The sequence below is a fragment of the Saccostrea echinata genome, unplaced genomic scaffold, assembly GCF_033153115.1.
Source record: "Saccostrea echinata isolate AGI-Se365-2 ecotype Australia unplaced genomic scaffold, CSIRO_AGI_Sech_v1 ptg000065l, whole genome shotgun sequence".
In the NCBI taxonomy this organism is placed as follows: domain Eukaryota; kingdom Metazoa; phylum Mollusca; class Bivalvia; order Ostreida; family Ostreidae; genus Saccostrea; species Saccostrea echinata.
In genome coordinates this window covers 2,563,427-2,585,727 of record NW_026889814.1, presented here as the reverse complement: position 1 = coordinate 2,585,727, position 22,301 = coordinate 2,563,427, and the positions used below count along the sequence as shown (strand labels likewise).

The 22,301-nt window shown below is 32.0% G+C and overlaps 1 protein-coding gene across 1 annotated transcript; it reads right to left on the bottom strand.

Annotated features, from left to right (window-relative positions):
- Positions 1-1,237: 1,237 nt before the first annotated feature.
- On the bottom strand, positions 1,238-18,777 carry LOC133176030 (integrin alpha-9-like). The gene is made up of 21 exons (XM_061311205.1): positions 18,450-18,777; positions 14,508-14,641; positions 11,681-11,778; positions 11,324-11,530; positions 10,751-10,805; positions 10,376-10,486; positions 9,765-9,859; positions 9,493-9,552; positions 9,191-9,358; positions 8,815-8,920; positions 8,268-8,453; positions 7,596-7,802; positions 6,840-6,991; positions 6,477-6,614; positions 5,307-5,791; positions 4,832-4,997; positions 4,123-4,311; positions 3,708-3,848; positions 3,239-3,334; positions 2,711-2,839; positions 1,238-2,369 (listed from the first exon to the last, which is right to left on the bottom strand). Exons 1-21 carry the CDS (start codon positions 18,632-18,634, stop codon positions 2,181-2,183), a joined length of 3,297 nt encoding a protein of 1,098 aa, XP_061167189.1. The 5' UTR covers positions 18,635-18,777; the 3' UTR covers positions 1,238-2,180.
- Positions 18,778-22,301: the final 3,524 nt, after the last annotated feature.

The window sequence follows — 22,301 nt, the reverse complement described above, 5'->3', positions numbered from 1 at the left end:
ACTACAATCCTAGACCACAGATACTGAATGAACTCAAAAAGAACATAAACCTTCAAATGAGGAATGTCTAAGCAAAAATGTGTGACAAGGTTATACAAATTTCAAAAAGCAACTTTCATTTGTAGTTGAAATATTGGAGATCATTTAGAATATGTATTGTGGGCTTTTGACGTTGTGAAATTCAACATAACAAAAATGAGGTAATTTAGAAATTTCGCTAATTTTCATTAATGTTTGAGATTTCGTCTCATATTTTACATGTAATTGGTAATTGCACATAAAAATCTTATGGATAAATGCATCAAATTGATAAAAACACTTGTTTGTATCCTTTTCTTGTATTTGTCAAATTGAAGATTCAAAATGTAACATATATTATGAAACACCCTGTACATCTACATGTATTTTAAACCAAAGACTTGACTTTTATTATGGTCTTACAAAGATAACATAATTACAGATGCACAATTTGGATTTCAGCCTCGAAAGGGTACATGTACATCGGAGGCTTTTTTTTTTTTTTTTTGCTTGTCGTCATTTATTAATTTGACCCTATTTAAGAAAAGGACATTATTTTGATGTTTTATAAATTTGAGAAAGCTTTTGACGATGTAGATCGAATAAAATTGTTGAATAAACTCAGCACGTACATTTTTATATTGTATAAGAAGTAAATTATTGAGATTTACTCGTGCTATGTATGAAAGAAAATATAGGGTTACATTCCGAAGTAGGTTGTCAGAAATTTTTTGAAGCAACGCAGAAGTTTTAGAAGTGTTATCCCCCCATACTTTTTTTCATTATATGTAAATGATTTTCGAAGTAGAATTTTTGAAAAAATGATATTGTTCCTGTATATTTCGGTGAACTTACATGTAATTTGATTGTATTAATGTATGCCGATGATATGGTCATCTTCGCTGAGACTGTGGATGAGCTTCAAAAGATGTGAGATATATTATACGAATGATGATTTTTTTTTTTGGGGGGGGGGGGTTGAGGGGCAAGGGAAATTCTTTTTTATTTTTAGTTTAAAATTCATGATAATAAATTTTATAAGGATTCCATGTATTCTATTTAAAATGGCACACATTATAAAACTTCAATACCTTTTTAATGTAGGGCATTCGTATTAAAAAAGATACTCATACATGTTAATGGGTCATGTACGCATTTGTGCCTTAATGTCAAATTCATATACTTTCCATAAAAGATATAAATACAATGTAGTCTAGAATGAGATCATTAGCTTTTATTTTTTTTTTACGTAATCATACAGATAGAAATCATCATCTTTTAAAAACAAAATAAGACAGTTTTAATTGTGACAAAATCTGATGTCTCCTCCCTTTACCAAATTATTTTCATGTCATTCACTAGATATATACTTGTATACATGTACCTGTATGTAACATTGAATTCATGTTCTTGAATGGACATTATACATGTACAAATATATATATTGCAGGTAGTGGAGGTTACGTTAAAAGTTTTAACACCAAGGAATCCATTGTTAACCGAGGCTAAACCAAAATTGACAATGGTTTTCGAGGGGTGAAAATTTTCAATGATACCCTCCATACAAATATCTGATACATGTATATAAATGATAATATCAAGATATGAAAATATCACTTTGATATTCTTTCACACTGATACAAAATATTACATCTATTTCACTGTTGAAAATGTAATAAATAAACAGAGAACCATGCAATCGATACATATCTTCCCCTTAAATACAAATATTTCACTGTTGAAAATGTAATAAATAGAGAACCATGCAAACGATTAATATATCTTTCCATTAAATACAAATAGAATATTAAACATGAAGATATTTTACGACTTCTGCGAGAGTAAACAAAGATAGCGTAATAATGTTGCTATTAATAGAAAAGGAATACATACTGTTTGAGCATTTACACTTTCAAAAGTTGCATTTGCTCATGAAAATGTAGGCACTGAAATTTCCCTTTTAGCAACTTGAAGAAAGCATTTATCAGACTGAAATCTTCACATATATATAAGATAAAAATGGCACAGGTGAAAGGTTGAATCTCATTTCTAAAACGAGTCTCTTCATACTTGAGCTTCTTGTGAATCATAACATGTATACGCATTCTGATATAATTCTATGAGAACCTTGGTTACAGTTGCACGCTAAATGTCAAACAAAATCATGTTGTAAAACAACTATCATCCATTTCATCAAACTTTTTATTTAGCGTTTCTTGATCTTCTGGTGGTTTGGAACGACTTGACCCGGCACCGCTCCTTGCGCTCCGAACAGATTCCATTCGGGTTTTTCGACTTTTACGTTTGAATTCGTCAACCTGTTTTCTTTTTTCTCTTTTGAAAAATCCACACTGTGCAATAGAAAAAAGGGTTTCTTCAAGTTTTTAATGCAATTAGAGGTATACAGAGGTATATTCCGGCTATTATACATCAAAATGTCTTCCAGGAATCAAATCATTAACAACGGTTCTATTTTTTTTTTTTCACATTAATGTTTTACACGTTTATCAAGAAGACATGGTTTTTAAAAAGTACGGTTCATTACTGAGAAAGCCAGCATTTTTTTTAATTTTTTTTTTTGTCTACGTAACCAACGAACAATAAAAATCAGTCGCAAGAAATGCGTCCGTTCGTGTAGCCAATTGATATCTTCAAACAAACACGTGAAAGAACAAACAAGAAAAAAACAAACCTTCCATAAGATGATTCCCAGAAGCACAAATAATAATAGACCTCCTATAGAACCCAGGATAATTATTGCTAGGTCTACTTCCTCCACACCCTGGGAGAAGGAGTTTGGAAGAATAATGGCTACATATATCTGTAAAATTATAACACAATTTAATATTTCAGAGAATTAACTGAAAAAAAATAATATTAACAGATGTAGCACGAATTCACTTTGAAAAATCATTTTCAAATGTGTGAAAGATTTAGCTCAAGTACATTGCTAAAATGTTAGAAGGGGAAAACATGTTTAATTGAAAACTTGAACCTAAACAAGAGCTCTTATAAAAACAAAAGTGAAAGTCAACGAAACTTACAGACCTTATACAAAAAAAAAATATTTGTACAGTAAAGGCTGCGTGAATCCATTTATTTCTTTGCAAGTATAGAGGAAATATTGTAACACTTAACTGTATATACTTCAACTATCGTATTCGTAAAATTGATACTACAATGTAATTATAGAACCATGAATATTCCATACATATCGTACCTCTTCTGATACGTTTTTGCTCAACACCAATGGCACGCTTGATTTCTTGTTTGGAATCACACGACCACGTGTGACAAACGTATAAAAAGATTTCCCCTGAATATATAAAATACAAGATAAAACATAAAATAAGATTCTTAGTCTGTTCAATGAAAAATAAGGATTTGTTCCCAATTTTTTTTTTTCATGTATATGAGCGACATGATTTTTTTCTATCTAATTTACGCTTGTAAAACTTAAAAGTCTTAGTCAAAAGAGCAGTGTCTAAGATGATTAAGTCCAATTTCAATTAACACAATATTTGGATATTTTCATAATAATTTCACAATTTTACTTCTTATCTCTGAACTTTAAAAAGATCCTTGATAAAACACTATTTATAAATGATTCATTTCTTTGTAAAATTTATAATGTCTTTTGTTGTCCCATTCCTGCCCTATGAATTTGACAAGGGAAAAGTGAATTTTACCTTTTCCAACTCAGGTAGATCCTTCAAGAGGATGTCGAAAGGTATCCTAAAGGTTCTGCTATCGCTGTCCTCGGGCTTGACCATATTTAGTGTACATTCCACTACGGCACACATGTATGGTCCGAGGCCACTGTCACAGTACTAAAGGAAGGTACGTAAAGATTATTTTTTCTATCATATCTGGATTTTTTGTGATTAATTTTAAAAATGTCTTCGTAAGGATTCTGAATTGATGATAAAACCAGTGTATAACATTTACAAAATACATGTTACAAATATACAAGACAACGTTGCTTAAATTACTACTGTTCATACAGGTGTTATAAAATAGTCAAAGTAAACGTAAATATTCATAAATTTTCTGCAAGTAAAATGAATAAAATTGTCAAAACCGAAGTTTTCATGTATAGCTTACAATGTATTGTGAGCTCTCTAGCATGCCCCTGATTGGCTGAAAATCTGCATTCGTGGGTGTGACCTTTATACCGGAAGTATTGTACTGCAAAGTGCTGCTGCCTGATATGGGGTTCTCAGTGGTAGTCATCAAAGTGCCGAGAGGATAGTACGATATTTTGCATTGGTCTTTTTCATCACTATTTTGTACCTTTGATAATTAAATGTATACCAAAGTAAATGTCTCCTTGATTTTTTTTTTTTCAAAAATGAGATACATAAAATATTAAATACAATTATTGTAATATAATCCCAGATTGCAGAGATCAAATAAAATCGTCAACAGTATAACTAAAGATATAAATTTGTCAAAAAAAGTATATTTTCAATCTTCAATTCAATCTCAATAATATGAGATCGAATCTGCAAAATTATAGAATATGAATCGATCCTTATTGAAATATACAATTTCAATTAATTTCAACCCAAGGGAAAATTTTAGTTGAATGTATAACGATATGTGATCTAGTGGTCGAACGTCTTGTTCTGCCTTGTAGACATAAACAGTATATTTGCTGAGGTTATAAATTATTCATACATGTAATTAAGAGGTGTCCAAAAAAATCTGTAATATCCCACCCACCCCCAACTAATAATAATATTATCATACAACATATATCAAACACTGACATTTCAAACTTGATTAGTAGACATTTGTTATATCTTGATACCTTGACATCGCCTTCTTTGATAAAGATTTTGTCTTTAGTTCTGACGGGAATAAAGAACTGTAGATCAACCTTCTCTATAACACAAGGTCCTTCGTTAAAGAGGCGGTAGGTATTGGAGAACTGTATACTACTGTTAGCTGTTGTTATCTGTTCATCTGATGCTGATCTGTAATGAACAAATTTGTTTGCCAGTCTATTTTGTCATTTTAAGCGAAAAAATCCTTTTCCCGAAACATGTTTGCATATTTACAGAAATTACATTTTAGCCAAGAAATTCAAAATGTCTTATCAGATTTGTTGATCAAGACCTCAAACAGGAACTGTCAATAGAAAATGTAAAACTTCGCATTTGAAAAAGATTTTTTTCCCCAAACATTTGACTTTAGTCAAAATTTTTCTCTACGAGCATATATTTTGTCCTTTGAACCTCTTTAAAAAAGATGCAAAATAACAATATTAGTTGTAGTAAACTTACACCTGCATAGTGGTACGAGTAAACGCAGCTATATCAACATTTCTAACCACTGTGTTATCTTCTGGATAAATGTCATTGTTGGTTAGGGATGTCACATTGAAAACGAGGCTTTGTATAGATACATAACCGGAAGTCAACTCCAATAGATATTTGGACACTTCAAAGAAAATATCCAGTTCTCCTTTCATACGTTGATAAAAAGGATTTTCGATTTCACATTCTATAGAATTATTGCTTTTCATCTCCACGCAAGACATTTTCACGGAAGATTGACTTATTTTCATTGTATTGAATCTCACTAGATCAGAGTATTTAATAATAAGTGAAGTTTTGAAGGATGGTTCCCCAGAGTTTTTCAGAAGTATTTTCGTTTGTAAGATGGTGTCATTGCCGATCAGAAGTCTCTTCTTGTCAAAAGTCACACGAAGGTTCAGATTTGATCGACACATTCCATCTTCTGATTTACAGCCGGTGTCAAAACGTGCCTGAATAAGAATTTGTTTATAAGACAATTGTTTTTATTATTATTTATTATTATTCTATTATTTTACTTTTATATAGCGCCTTATCTAATTATACAATTATCCTAAAGCGCTTTACATTTAAAAACAAGTACAATATAAAACGACGAACAAGTACAATATAAAAAAGAAGAATAGTAAATAAATCATAGGGCATAAAAATAATACCAGACTAAATCTAAAGTTTTTTTTTTTATTTTTTTTTTTTTAATAGATATTTGATGAGAAGGACAAACGCGTGTGTGTGTTGGAAATTCAAAACTTTATTGCACATTTTAGTAATGTATTGATATATGCTATAACAGACCTAAGCTGTTAAGGAAAAGTCAACATTCATTGATAAATACAAAGGTTTAAATATCGAAAGTCAGAATTTATAATGTATTAGGAAACATTTTTGACTTTTCAGCTACAAAACACTAAATATAATTATAAGTTTTTCCTTGGTCTAAAATTATTTTAGACATGAAGGAACCAAAAAATCCACAAAAAAATATATTAAACAAATTGTTTGGACTTTCTATATTACATGTACATGTATAGTGTAGTGGTTGGACTTAACGTGTATTCCTTTTCCATATAATTTTTAACAACAAATCAATGCATTCTTAAACAAGAACTGTAACAAAAAATATAAGTAAATTTATACCTTTCCATAGAATGTTGGAGTTACGTCCCTTTTCAGAATAGCTCTTACTTTCCCGGATTGTGATGAGTCACTTATTCTGTAATCGACCTTAAGAACTATAGGTCTCTCCATGACTTGGAAAAACCTCCTGTCGATGACCTGTTTCAATTAATATTCATCATTTTACAAGTAACAATTTCCTAATTGCATTTTAAAGGCTACATGTATAATAACGTAATCTTAATATTATAAACAGAATATAGTCTTTCGTTTGTAAAAGAAGCTTATAAAAAAATAAACTCTACTCAGTTTGAAAAGAGGTTTTATTTGAATTAAATGATCATGCCTTTCTATTAAGCTTTTTCAGATATAAAGTGAACCTACCGGTACCCTTAGTTCTAAGTTATAACGATGAGGTTTATTAGAAAACACGATGAACCGGGACACAGTCTTTGTCCAGAGCTGACTCTTTTGGTTGATGATTTCTGCTCTTTTCCGTGTTTCATTTGCATCAACAGTGATTGTAAAATCAATTTCTAAATTGGAAAACAGTGTAATTAGCAAAATTAGTAATTTGTTAACTCACATTAATATCGTGCCAAAATAATGAGAGGAATGAATCTGAAAAATCAATACCATAATGATGAACAAAAATAATTACTCTTTTCAATCTGGACCTCTTGGAAAGCATATTCTGAATCAGTTTGCAAAAGTATGAAATTACATCGTACATATTATTATTAATTTCTTTTCCTTTATAGAGATTGACTTTTATGAAATTAAAACTAAAAGCTTTGAAAAATGTATAGTTCTACATGTAGATGAACTATTAAAATTAATTGAAAAGAGAGAAAAATGCATGAGTGTTTGTGCAAATCACAATGTTTATAGTTATGCCTTAATGTATCCTCTCCTACACTGTACATGGCAATTCTTCACAAGAAGTTCTAAATACCAAGCACATTGTTCATAAATTCTAAAGATTTCTTGAAATTGAATTTTGAAGGTACGAAATGATTTAAAAGCGGTTGGAAATAAGGCGATATAGTAAATAATTAAGAAATGGACATGACTTGATGGAAAACAAATTGAGTGTCTTGAGTGCAACTTATGATTAACTCGGGGAATATAGCTCCATACCAGTATCCGTTATTCCATCCCCGGTAAAATTAAAACAGAGAGACACAGAGAAACATGGATTGTAATCCCGACCATAACTGCATGATGTACCGCTAGCGTTGAGGGGTATGCGGTCTGGGTTTGTTGTTATTTCACAGTTGACATTAATTATGTTTCTAGATCTTAGTACCATAGCTGTGTCTGATTTGTAGGCTCCAACAGCAAAATCTGAAATAACAACACAAAAGGAAATTAAATATTTAAAATCCAATGATATGCTGCAATATCATGATGTACATGAGATATTTTTTTTTTAAAAAGAATGTTTTTTAATCGCTCAGTGAGCAAATGAAATAATTCACATGGAAAATTCCATTTACATGTTTAGAATTCAAGGTATTTGCTCGCAAATGAAACACATTTATAAGTATTGTTGGCATATGTTCATCATTCCTTTAAGATTACGATCATTATACGTTTAATTAAACATATGTTGAGGGCTCCTTACATGAACTTAACATGTACTGAATTGTTCATATACGAAACGTACATTTATGACCACATGTTCAACACGTGTATCTTATTTTTATGGTAAGCGTATATCTTAAAACACGTTTTTAACATACTCTGCAATTTCAACTGTTTATACTTTAATGAAACTTCATACATATATATTTTTCCCTATGAGTTTACCATTAAACATATTGTCATCTAAATCCTTTGCTGTTCTTGATATATACCATCCAAATCCTCGAAGACCTGGCTTTATATTGGATCCGGTTATTTTCTGTGAGTACAAAGCTTCTAATTTAGGCTTTCCACCATTGAAAATGTAAACAGCCCCCTCTTTGTTTTCAAACGGAGCTCCAATAGCTATATCTGAAAAACATAAAACCCATGGTCTTCTATGTTTATTTATACCAGAACAGTAATATACAATTAGTCAAAAAGAAAACATGTGAAATCTGCGAGTAATGAAAAAAATATAATTTTAAAGCATGTAATAAAACCGTAAGGCCATGTTATATACAGTGAATTGCTGATTGAATATTATACGGTAAAATTAAAGGAGAAAATAATGGCTAAAGAGAGAAGTAGTAACGCTGCTCAGTAAACCATTATTACAGAACAATTGTCATCAATTAATTAAGGTACCTGAAGATCCCATCATCATCATTCATAAGTAACAATATACACATTGAAAGAAAGCTAAGACAGTAAACTTGACCTGATCACAAACCATTAAATCCATCCCTGTTTATGTCACCAATATTAGCGATCGAAGTCCCAAATCTTGAGAACGGAGAAAATGAACCATGTAATTTTTGCGGTGTATCGTCAATAATCTGAAAGATTTACAGATCATTTTCCCATTCAGATATTCTACATGAGTAAATATTAAATCAAAAGGATTAATTTTATTCTTTCATTTGATTGCTTTAATATTAACTACACGTACGTAGGATAGATTCCTTTATATTAATTTTGCTTAAGTACATTTATATAATATTGATATGCATGTAACTATATAATTCGACACTAATTAACTTCACAATGTGAATAGGAACACACGATATTTGTTAAAAAATAAATACATATGCTTATATTTGGCTTACAGATGATGTTCCCGTGCCGTAATATATATAGACGGCTCCGATATCATTGAGCACTTTGTTCCCTTGGTCGTCCATAGAAAACCAATTTGGTGCCGCGACCAGGATCTCATCATTATTATCACCATTTACATCAGCAATACAGAGTGCCTGACCAAATCCACCTCCAACCTGATTTTATACCGATATAATGTACCAACTAGCTTGACTTGTTACAAAATTTGTTTTGTCTTAATCAATCATAAAATTTTTATTATTTTAAAAGCAATTGTTTTTTATTCAATTCAAAAAATAAAAGGTCAAACCTGATTTCCTTCAATCTGTTTGACTTGAATTGGAGGTGCACCAAATATAAATACGGAGAACTATAAAATATATGGAGATAAAGTACAAACGATCACGTAACAAAATCGTTTACAAATTATATACATGTATGTAATATTATACAGAAACAATCAGGCAAAAAATGTTGATGGAAAACATGATGATACAAATGAATACGTGATACTGAATATTAAGAACATTAAATAATGCAAAATCATTAATTCTATTACATAAATTGTTTTATACAACTTACAGCGCCAATATTTCCGTTTTTGTTGCTGAATCCAGGTGCGCCTACCACAAAATGAAACGGGTTTTGTCCTAAATTTCCAGTCGCCATGCTATAACCTATAAAGGTATAATAAAGGTAAAATAAAAAACTTACTATATGGATATAATCTAAATAAATCTCTATAAAATTTATATTATAAACTGACATTTCTGCAGTATTATGAACCGCATTTCATATAATTATAAACTTGTTGAAGGCTTTTCAGCTTAAGAAATAGGACAGGTGTACATGTGAAAATGGAAAATATTAATACTGTACATAACTATACGACTCGGAACATTTAATAACTATAAAGAAACAAATTATTTTAAAAGGAAAATGCTTACTATAGAAAATGTCAATTATACATTTAATATAAATAAGATTATTTTCAAATACCAGGAACATACATGTATATTTTCCCCCTACAAAATAAGTAATTTTAAAGGAAATTAACTTTACCTAAGAGATTTTTCTCCAAAGCAATTAGATATTATTTTTTTCCCCAACGAAATGTAATCTGACACAACACTTAGAACCTACTGCATCAAATCATATGTTTATTTTGATAGTATTACATAAAAAATACCTACCGAATAATGACCCAGTTAAGTAGGTATTCTTTATAACCTCTGACCTTTCCACTTCTAGTTTCAGTGACGTAACGCTGGTAAGTGTGCCGTCGTTTTTACCCACAATTCCTCCTATATTAAAATAAATTTTGTTTAAGGCCCTTTGTGTTGTTCTTTGCTTATTGATGTATATAATAGCTCTTGAAAATGGACAACATAATTAATGTACAAAAAAAAAAATAAGCCCCCCCACCTTTCTTCCAAAAAGAATGAAAAAAAAAAAAAAAAAAAAAGAGCCAAAAATGAACTAGTAGATGTAAAATACAAAACGAAAAGAGATAAAAGTTTTAATTTTATTTGTAAAGAAGCACTTACACATATGCACATCAGTTTTACCTGTTGAACTCCTTCCAACATTTGGTGCGCCATAAAGGGTTTCAAAAACTGGAGTCTGAAAAATCAGAAACTTTCACTTAAATATTGATAATTTATTTTTAGATCAGCATAATAATCATACTTCTTAATATTCTTTACTGCCATTGTGTACCAAGCCACATTTCTGTGACATTAGTGTGCGTGCTTAACATTTATTTAAGGATCCTCTATACACTGCTCACTGAAGAGTTCCAATCTCATGGTCCTTTATTGCAGTGAGAGTGACCTACACCAGGGACCCATATACTTAGTATATAGGTCCCTGCCTACACTTTTATTTAAAATGGAATAATTGAATTTTAAGGTAAAATACACTGTTTGTATAATCAACTTAATGTTTATAAGATTATATATTATGACCAAACATAATATTATAGCCTAATTATTTTCATAATTTTTTATTTTAAATTTTATAAATTTACGGGTTTTTTTCTGCAAGATGTTTAGAGGTTTATATATTTATTTCCCACATTTAAATAATCATTTGTTTCTTGATGATACATGTAAGTACATGTACTTTGTAACTTAACTTACCTTGATGTCGGAAAGTGAAAATCCAATAAGTGGTGCTTTGTAAAAATCGAGGAGATCAGGTGGAATTCGGAATCTGCTTGTTACCGGATTATTCATGAGATCGGACCTATTTTTCAGGAGGAAGCAATTTCCGGTCACTTGGTAGTAATCTTCCACATTATCGTTTGGATTAAAGAACCGCAAATTCTTCCAGTTTGGTGCGCAGATCTGTGATGTTTAAATTCAAATTTTACCCCGCAAGGTATTCTGAATTTGTAAAGATTCTAATCATGTATTAGCTTTCTTTTGGTAATTATGAGAATCATAGCAAAATTTTATATGGATAAGAAATGGATGTTAAACCTTAAATACATGTACCTTGATTGCTTTGGTCTTATCCTCGGGTACAAGAATACTGGCCCCTAAAAGTTGTTCTTTTTCTTCGAATACGTCCTGTGATTTGTTTGCGTGAAGTTCTATAAAAAATATTTGAGAGAGAGATTGAAATTAAGAAAGCCATTTTGTATATAGATGTTGGAAACAGATTGCCGATTCTATCAATAAGCACCATAATTATATATTCAGAGAATAAAGACTTCTGAAGAAAGAAATCAGACAAGAGGCCCTAGGGCCTTAACGGTCACATGAGTACAATACAACAATTTAGAGGATCCATAAACTGATAAATGTAGCTTTATTGCCTAAAAGCAAGAAAAATAGTATGATAAGCGTCAACAAAATGATTGGTCTAGTATCTATCTGTTCCCCATTTATCACTATTACCATGCAGACTATTTAACAAAATGTCTATTTTTTAACCCCATATTATTACTTCTAACATTGGCCTCTCTTAGCCTTTGAAGAACATTTAAAAAGATACTGTTATTTTTGTCTCATTTTGATTCATCTATTATTTCCAAGTCTACCTGATCATTAAAACTGTGAAAGTACTTTTTGTATTATACAATTAATATTCTTGCATAATTCTCGTATTCTATTAACCTTTCAAATAAATTGTTTACAGTGATGAAATATCAAAGGTGAATGCGAAAAGGGAATAACTTTGCTCAACAGAATACAAGTTAATAGAGCACTGGCCAGGACCAGAACACTTGACTAAAGGTCAAGATGTTCAAAATTCTGGTAAAAATATTATTGCATATTAAAACTTCTACTCTGCCTCAAATATGCCCAGAAGCATAGAAGATTTTCAAAGAAATGCATTTTCACTATATTATTAGATATATAAAGCACCACCCTTACACCAGAACATCTGAACCAAGGGCCATGAACTCACAATTCTGGAAGAAGCACCCTTGCCCATCATAACTATACACTTGTTTCTTTGCTTTATAACCAGTAGTAGAAAAAATATTTTGAAAGAAATTATGCATTTTCACTATATAATCAATAGAGTCCCCCCCCCCTCCCCCTCTTCACCAGAACCCCTAACCCAGGGGTCATGAATTTCACAATTTTAGAAGAGGCATTCTTCCTTATCACAACCATGCACTTCCTTTGTTTGAATAATACCAAGGAGCAGAGAAGAAGATTTTGAAAGAATTTATGCATTTTCCCTATATAATCAATAGAGCCCCGCCCTAACACCAGAACCCTTTACCCAGGGGCTATGAAATTCACAATTTTCGAAGAGGCAACCGTGCTCATCATAACTCATCGTCACTATGTACTTAGTTTATTTAATATCCAGGAGCATAGAAGAAGATTTTCAAAGAATTAATTCAATTTTACTATATAATCAATAGAGCCCCGCCCTAACACCTGAACCCCTGACCCAGGAGCCATAAAATTCACAATTTCTGAAAAGGCAGCCATGCTCATCATAACTGTGTTCTTAGTTAGTTTATTTAATATCCAGGAGCAGAGAAGAAGATTTTCAAAGAATTAATGCATTTTCACTATATAATCAATAGAGCTCCGCCCTAACACCAGAACCCCTGACCCTGGGGCCATGAAATTCACAGTTTTGGAAGAGGCACTCTTGTTCATCATAACTATGTACTAAGTTACTTTATTTAATACCCAGGAGCATAGAAGAAGATTTTCAAATAATTTTTGCATATTCATTAAATATATTCAATAGAGCCTCGCCCTAACACCAGAACCCTTGACCCAGGGGCTATGAAATTCACAATTTTGGAAGAGGCAACCATGCTCATCATAACTCACCGTCACAATGTACTTGGTTTATATAATATCCAGGAGAAGAGAAGATTTTCAAAGAATTTATGCATTTTTACTATATAATCAATAGAGCCCCGCCCTAACACCAGAACCCCTGACCCTGGGGCCATGAAAATCACAATTTTGGAAGAGTCTCTCTTGCTCATCATAACTATGTACTTAGTTACTTTATTTAATACCAAGGAGCAGAGAAGAAGATTTCAAAGAATTAATAAATTTTCCCTATATAATCAATAGAGCCCCGCCCTAACACCAGAACCTCTGACGCTGGGGCCATGAAAATCACAATTTTGGAAGAGGCACTCTTGCTCATTATAACTATGTACTTAGTTACTTTATTTAATACCAAGGAGCAGAGAAGAAGATTTCAAAGAATTAATGCATTTTCCCTATATAATTAATATAGCCCCGCCCTAACACCAGAACCCCTGACCCTGGGGCCATGAATTTCACAATTTTGAAAGAGGCACTCCTGCTCTTCAAAACTATGTACTTAGTTAGTTTATTTAATACCAAGGAGCAGAGAAGAAGATTTTCAAAGAAATAATGCACTTTCACTATATGATCTATATAGCCCCACCCTAGCACCAGAACCCCGGACCCTGAGGTCATGAATTTCACAATTTTGGTAGAGGACTCAATGCTTATTACAATCATGCCAACAGTTTGACTGCTTGATGTCCAGGAGTAAAAAAAGAGGATTTTTAAAGATTGCATTATTTTTGGTGGTTTTAGCTCCACCCCTCAGGCCCCAGGGGGGCAGGGCCCATGAAATTCATAATTCTTGTTTCCCTTCACCCATAGATGCTATATGTTAAATTTGGTTGAAATTGGTTAAGCGGTTTCAGAGAAGAAGCTAAATATGTTCAAATGTTAACACACAATGCACGACGCACGCCGACGGACGAAAACGAATAGCAATAGGTCACCTGAGTGATTCAGGTGACCTACTAAAAAGTTTATTTAAAGAATTATTTTCTGTTGAATTCATACTATGCACCTGCAGTCCTTAAATTTGATAAAACTGTGCAACTGGACTTAGAATGGAAATCAACTTGGCATGCGTAAACATTTCCAGGATGTGGAATTTCCGGTCTGTCGGTGAAATTATCTTTTGTAGCACCAACAAGGACCCTAGAATAAATAACAGTATTAAAGATTTAATTATTTTATTACTTAGAGTGTAGTCAAAGTGATTATATTTGACTATATTTTGTTTATTTTGTTTTGTTTTGGGTCAGTGTAAAATGTCAAATTGATATGTACATATAACAAGTAAGATCCCGTTCACTATTGTGGCTTACTCTCTTTCTATTCATGACAGGTTTTTAATGTGAACAAGTGGGAGAGAGAGAAATCTTTTTTTTTTTAGATTAGGGGGAAAGGTTACTACAACCTGTGTAGCTTATTATACATTTTGTTGGTTAGCATTTGCTGTGGCGGCTACCGATAATGTTTAATTAAGAAATAAATAATAAGGTTAAAAAGCTCTCTGGGAAATGAACTTGGTAGGCCACGTGATCAAATCCTAGATTTGATCGCGTACCAGCCAAGTTCATTTCCCAGTGAGCTTTTTTAACCTTAATTATTTGTTATTTATTACTTGTGTATTTACAATTAAGAAGAATATTCGAGTAAAAAATTTACACGAACGGCCCTCCGTATCACAATGTTGCGACCTGCAGTGACCTAGAAGTTTCGTTCAATTTCAAATATGAAACTACGTTTTCAAAGACCTCCAGCGACCGGCTGCGCAGTAACATCGATATTCCGGTACATTTTGATTCGTTAACAAAAAATATCGTATTGCGATACGTTTTTCCAGTACCGATATACCGGCAAATTGCATGGACTTTAGATTTCTTAAGTAAAATATGAAATTTAATAGGTCAGAAACGTTTTCAACCATACCAAACGGTAATGTTGTTGTTATATGGTTGCATTTCGTTCTAAAACTGTAGTGAAATCAACAAGAACTTTTTGGTCACAATGTATTTATAAATAATAGTTTTACACACTCTCCATATAGATGAAGGTAAATAAAATAAGAAAAATAGCATTTTAGCTATCATTGAAAATATTGCAATACATATCGCAATACAATTAAAAATATCGCTATATATCGCAATACGAAATTCTCAGCCGATACCAATGCAGCCCTAAGCACCTGTGAAATTGTACTTATAAACTCTTGATTATTAAATTCTGATAAAATTGTGTTTTGACCTTTTACATATAACCCTCTGGTTATTAAATTGAGAATGTCATTTAATCATCTTCCAACCTTTTGGCCAAGTCTGCGATTATAAGGTCAAATAGTACTTTACACACTTTATGTACATGTACTAGAATTGTGTCTGCTATTTTTAATAAATACCTAATGGTAAATTTGAACTTGGAGTTTTACCTTCTGACCAGCGGCGTCCGAGCTATTTGTGCACATGGGGAAATGGGGAGACGTTATTTTTGATTGCTTCGTTGGAATAATTCCTTATTGATAACATACATAAAACTTATGAATAAAGGTTTTTAAAATTTTCTTAATACTAAGTCTAAATGTTTCAATTTGTTTTTCGTTTCTTATCAGATGTTTGTTAATTAATGATTATATACATGGCCGTAGGAACCGTGCCCCCCCCCCCCCAATAATTTTGCCGATATATAGTTTACTATAGAAAACATAGCTACTATATGCTTGTGCCCCCTCAATGAAAACATCTGATGACCTTTTTTTTTTTTTTTGCTTGTCAAGGAATTTTTGGTAGTTGATAGTGCCCCCTCAACTGAAAATGTATAGCTGTGCCCCCCCCCCCCCCCAACTGAAATTGCTTCCTACGGACCTGATATATATATATATATATATATATATATATATATATATATATATATATATATATATATATATATATATATATATATATATATAATTGTTACATGAACTGTTCCCTAACATGGGCAAGCGTAGGATATAAAGACAAAAAGTATTGAGTTTCCGGATGCGAGTTAAAGTGCCTAAAATCAAAAAAAAAATGTAGAAAGTTTAAGAAGAGCTGAGTTTTGTTATGAATACACTACAGTTGCAAATGAAACAACGATTTTTTTTCTGCACATCACATTTATTGTCATATGTATCCTGGTTACGTGACTCTTGTAATTAGTGTAATACCAAATGCTGAATAAAAACTACACACACTGTATTAAAAGGAAATTAAGTTCTAAACACTGTTTGGGAGGCATGCACTTGTGAACTCTTGCACAAATACCAGTGGCAAATATAATTTAAATGAGAAAGCAAACAGAAGTGAAGTAGGTACGGCTTCATTTAGGATTATAAATAACTACATATAGCATGAAAAAGTAAAGCAAAACATATACAAAAAGTGGTTCAATACAGGATTTATTGCAAAATAAAAAGTACAATTAGGATGCATGGTCACAAAGGATAAGAACAGTCAGGTCACTTATTGCAGGTACATTGATAAGGAACCCGACCTGTACATGTAGTACCTATAGTTGCCTTTGAAAGATTAAATAAGTTTTGGCTCTACATTGTATTTAACAATTATTTTTTTCGCTGAAAACGGCTTTATTGAAAAAAAAAATTAAATTCTATAGGTTGGTACATTGTACTTGGTTAATTCGACTTAAACAAAAGACGCATTCGATCTTGACTAAAGATTTTGTTTAGCATAGAAAACGAAAAGTGAATTTGATCTCAAGAGCAGCATGGAAACAATGTCTGCTACTGTGTCTTTTACAGAGGAAATATTCGTAAAAACGAAGTCCTCATCCAGATACTCTATAATCGAAAACACGGAAGCACTTCAAAAATGCTTTGAAAAGGCAGAAGCATTTTTGTTTAACCTTGACACAAGAATGTGTGAAAACATCTGTGCAGTTTCAAATTGAATTCTGCAAGGTTAACCTTTCTGCTGCACAGGTTTTGTACTGTAAAACGATAAAAATGTGATAGCATTCCACGATAAGAAATAATTTGACTCCTGAATAGTTCAGTCAAGTATACCTCTTATCGGATTGCCATGAACGAGAGGTAATTATGAGATTAGTTGACAGGCAGGATGCTGCTGTGGGTTTTATTTCCGTCTCTCTCTCTCTCTTGAATAAATAACAGGCATCATATCTACTTCTTGAAAAAAATTAAAGATATTAAATATCGTTATCTACGTCTTAACGATAAATTTTATAAAAACTTCGCATTTCCAACAGATGACTCTTAATGCACCATTACTTTGGGGGAATTATATGAGATATATGTAAATTGGCACGAAATTACCCCATTACATCGAATTTGTTTAAAATGCTTCTTAATCTGACGGGGATTCGCAAAACTGTATAAGCTCATGTGTTGATTAATTTCGATTGCATGTTTGTCTACTAATGTGGTTTTGACAATCCCCTCCTCCATTCAATTATTTCTGATTCATATTAATTAGCTTGTTATAAATGAAAAAAAAAACAACAAAAAACCTAGAGACAGATGCGTTTTGGTTGCCAGAATTTGATAACATCTATTTCTGTATTCATGTGTGTTTGAGGATAAACATAGGAAAATGTTTTATAGAATGCTTTGCTTCAGACCTCTTAATTTATTTAAGATATTACCTTTATAGAAAGTAGCTATTAAACTCGGAAAAATTAGATATAATCCTTATAATAGGGAATGCTTACTCCTCCTAAGCACCTAATCCAACCTTTGGAGATTCCGGGGGTCTGTCGTTTTGCCTTGTTCTCATTTTGTATTGTTTAAAGAATTTTTGAGATCGTTCACTGTTCGTACGTCATCTTCACATTTTTCATATAAGCATTGATTTTTAAAAAAATATGGATTGTTGGTGCCGGGTCAACGAAATTTAAATTCACCAAAGGAAAAGAAACGATTTAAGAAGCCATTTTTTGTGAAAAGCAGGTTGTTTTTCCTTACCATTTTTTAGAATCCGCAACAATTTCGGCTGTAGAACCAAAATTAGATCCAGGTTTTCCATTAAAAATCAAAGGGTGTTCTGTATCGACATTAAAACATTTAACACGAGTAAACAAAATTGTAAGTACTTTAAACCACACAAAAACACTTCTTCCAGAACCTGGTTTTCGGAAGTAAGAGCACATAATCCAGTTTATTTTGAAATTCCTTAGAAACTGACGAATGGATGACCTCTCCAAGATAACGTTTAGATAAAATTCGGCTTAGAATCTGGAAATCTAGCTGCTTTAAACTGACTTTGAGATGAATGCATCTTTGATCTGCGTACACGTAGTAAAGCATGAGCTAATAACCGTAGTAGAGGGGGCACCCTTACATTGGGAAAATTGCTTTTGAGTTGAATCATGATTATTATGTTTTGTTGACGTATGTACAATGAAGACTCTCATAAGTATACATAGTAAAACTCAGCATAACGATACCAGGTTGTCATAAGTAGCGGTACTCGTCGAAACACTGCAAGCAATCCAGATACAAAGCGGATTTGTTATGGAAAAGTTCTTTGATATAAGAAGTTATAAAAACTGGGTATTAATTTTGTTCATTGAAATTTTAACACTCAAGAGATTTAATGTTTAAGCATCTCTAAGGTCTTTTGTTTTGCAAGAAATCTTCTTTCAACTCCCCCCACCTACCCCCACCCACCCCAACCGCATAGATACTGAATGGAGACAAGTTGAAATACTTATATATAAATAGGGATTTTATAAGATCTAGAAATAAACAAGTCACCCCCCCCCCCCCCCAAAGAAAAAAGAAAACAACTTGCAACTCTACCAAAAGAGTAATGAACTCGTATTTATATATCTCATAAGTCTACGTTTCTTAATTATTATTTAACCATCCTAAAACGGTATATTTTACATTATATTGTACATGCGACTTGTATATGCTCTTTGGGCGACAGAATACTTAAATAGTGGAGGAAAACACATCACTTAAAATATCAGAAAAAATTAATTGCTTCAGTAAATAAATGTTATCCATGTTTTAAAGAAATTGAAATGTATACATTTTTCTGCAATTAATGAATTAAAGTTGAACCACTCTTTCCCAGCATAAATACTTGTACTGTATGACACATGGGAGATAAATCTTGATGATTTTAAATGGCAAATCATGAGAGTTATCTCTCTTTAACGTCACGCACAGACTGCACTTAAACCTTGACACATTGTTGAGTGCTTTAAATTTTGCACATATTTCTCTTATTATAAAATTAGTAATGCACAAACATTTTATGAACTTCAAACTTAGTTATAGATAGATAATTAAGCACTGCATTTCTTACAGCTTCTTCTAAAAACTGTGTTAAGAAAAAAAATCCCGAGAAGCTCAAAATTAATCTGTACCAATGAATGCCAAAAATATGCCAAATATGCAAGAATCCTTAAAAAGCAGACTTTCCTGTACAATTTGTTTAAAGGCAAATTTCTAACTATAAATTCATGATTATATGTTGCAAGCAATACCTGCATATTCACAGTAGCTATGTTAAAGAAACCAAAGACATTTTTATACATCTATACTTATAAATTAATAAATTTTGCAAATAAACTCCGAAACGGGTGTACCAGAGTTCTTACATGTACTTACTCCTCTAAGAATACACATGATACAAGATGATGTCCGTAAACTATATTTAGATTTCACTTGCATCGTAAGTATCGCACATTAAATTAAAAGTCTACTTTTATTTTCTATAAACAGCCATGAAATAGCAAAAACGTGAGTACGGTGGCGTTTCCGGTTGGCGGATCTAAGTTACTGGCAATTTTTAATGAAACTGGCAACAAGCAATCGTTTATTTATTTCATTAAACGTCATTACTGAATTATTCAATCAAAACTTGATTTAAATGGTATTAAAGAAATAAGTTGTGATAACCGATTAAAAAGGAAAATGTGCAAATTATTTTTGTCGTTCACCGATCGTAATATTGACGGAAGCTTCTAGAACATCATATTGCATCGAGCCCGATGTTAAAAAGAAAATAGCTGCTTTAACATAAAAAAAACAAAAAAAAAACAAAAAAACTTTTGTGTGAATGGTCATTGAAATAATGGTAAATCATTGATAACACTGTAAGTTGTGAATATATTTATACATCGAAAGACTATAATTACATATATTTAGTGGGTTTTCCTAATAAATTTATCAGTAAAATTTGTATATATTCCTCACTGAGAGCATCGTGGCAACGAACCCGAAGTACAATTTGGACTTAATTCGTAATAAACCTGTTTACATGAAAAGAGAAAATTAATGAACAAGGCATTGTTCAAAAACAATTATGCTGTAAAATTTTGTACTTTTGTACTTTAATCAATACATTTCAGGTTTTTTTTTTCTGAAAACAGTCTTTTGTATCAAATACTCGGCCTATTCCAGTGGCGGATCTAGGAATTTTGAAAAGGGGGGGGGGGCAGTTTGGGGTTGGGGTAGGGGCCCACAGACACAGATTTATTAAATTTTATGTGTATTTTGGACACAAAATGGGAGGGGGGCTGGGCCCCCCCTCTAAATCCGCCAATGCATTCATAGGGCGTTATATAAAAGCTAATTTTTACACATGTACTTGGGTCTTAGATTATAAATATGTATGTACCTTAATGATATGTAAAAAAAAAAAGAAAAAGAGGTAAGGTATATGTACAGTTTTTACATATCAATAAGGTACATACATAATTATTCATAAACGAAGACCCAAGTACCTGTGAATTTTTACCAAAAAAAAAATCAATTTCTCAGTAAAATGTGCATTTTTTGACTGAAATGAAATAAGAGTATCTGAAGTACAATATCCATAACGAAGTATATACAATATCCATAACAAAGTATATAACAGGTTTCACAATAAACGTCAATTAATGAAATTGTTATTTAAGTTTTACAATGGGGGGTGGGGGTTGAGACGTACTTCTACTTCATGCGAGATTTTGAACAAAGTATTTCTTCCTGCTATAAGCCTGTAGGCTGTCAGTAGAAACTACAATATATATATTAATGGATTTTTTCTGTCGGTAGTGGTATAAATTCAATTCCCCGCGCTTGCGCGGGATTTCATCTAGTGTATGTTAAAAACTAATTTTGCATGTCTTTAAAATATTTTGAGATGCAAAAACATCATTTATATATAGAATTTATAAGGTCAGATACACAGATTCAACTTCTTTTTTATCAGATACAAATAAGGACAAAGAAGAAAAATGTTTCCGCAAACTGATTTTAAATGTTGATTATTACAGTTAACATCCTGTGGATCAGTTAAACAAGCGTGCAGTCCATTCTCTATCCAGAGTTGTCGTCTCGCTACGCTCCCACATACAGTGAGCGTATAGCGGAAGATGATAACTCTGGATAGAGAATGGCCTTCAGTCGCTTAGTGGCACTTAACATAACTTCCGCCCCCAGACAATAGTCCGGTTTACTTTTTGTATTGATTTAAAAAAAAAAAATCAATTTCAATTTCTTGACAATATGGATAACATGATCTGTGCAATCTTCACCCCCCCCCCGTTAAGTTTGTCTATTTGCCTTTAATTAATTGTGTAAGGATTTTATCTCTTAAAGTTTTACTTAAATAAAGCCCTGAATATCTTTCTCCTTCGTCCTTTTACTAGGATTTCCCCAATGTCATCAGATACACCACCCCCCTCCCCCTGTTCACGATTCGTTTTTGTTTACCGGACTTATGAGATTGAGCTCCGTTCATTATCTTCTCCTTTTCTCATTTAATCTCTTGATAAGAGTATTTTATATCAAACCATTTTTGTTTCAAATTGTAAATAC

What these genes read in the sequence shown, in the direction of transcription:
- LOC133176030 (XM_061311205.1), bottom strand. Translation starts at nt 18,634, where the DNA reads ATGTGCTCTTACTTCCGAAAACCAGGTTCTGGAAGAAGTGTTTTTGTG. An exon ending in AACAGATTGAAGGAAATCAG is followed by an intron (nt 9,359 to 9,492) that starts GTTTGACCTTTT and finishes GTATAAAATCAG; the next exon opens with GTTGGAGGTGGATTTGGTCA. An exon ending in ACGGCACGGGAACATCATCT is followed by an intron (nt 8,921 to 9,190) that starts GTAAGCCAAATA and finishes TAAATCTTTCAG; the next exon opens with ATTATTGACGATACACCGCA.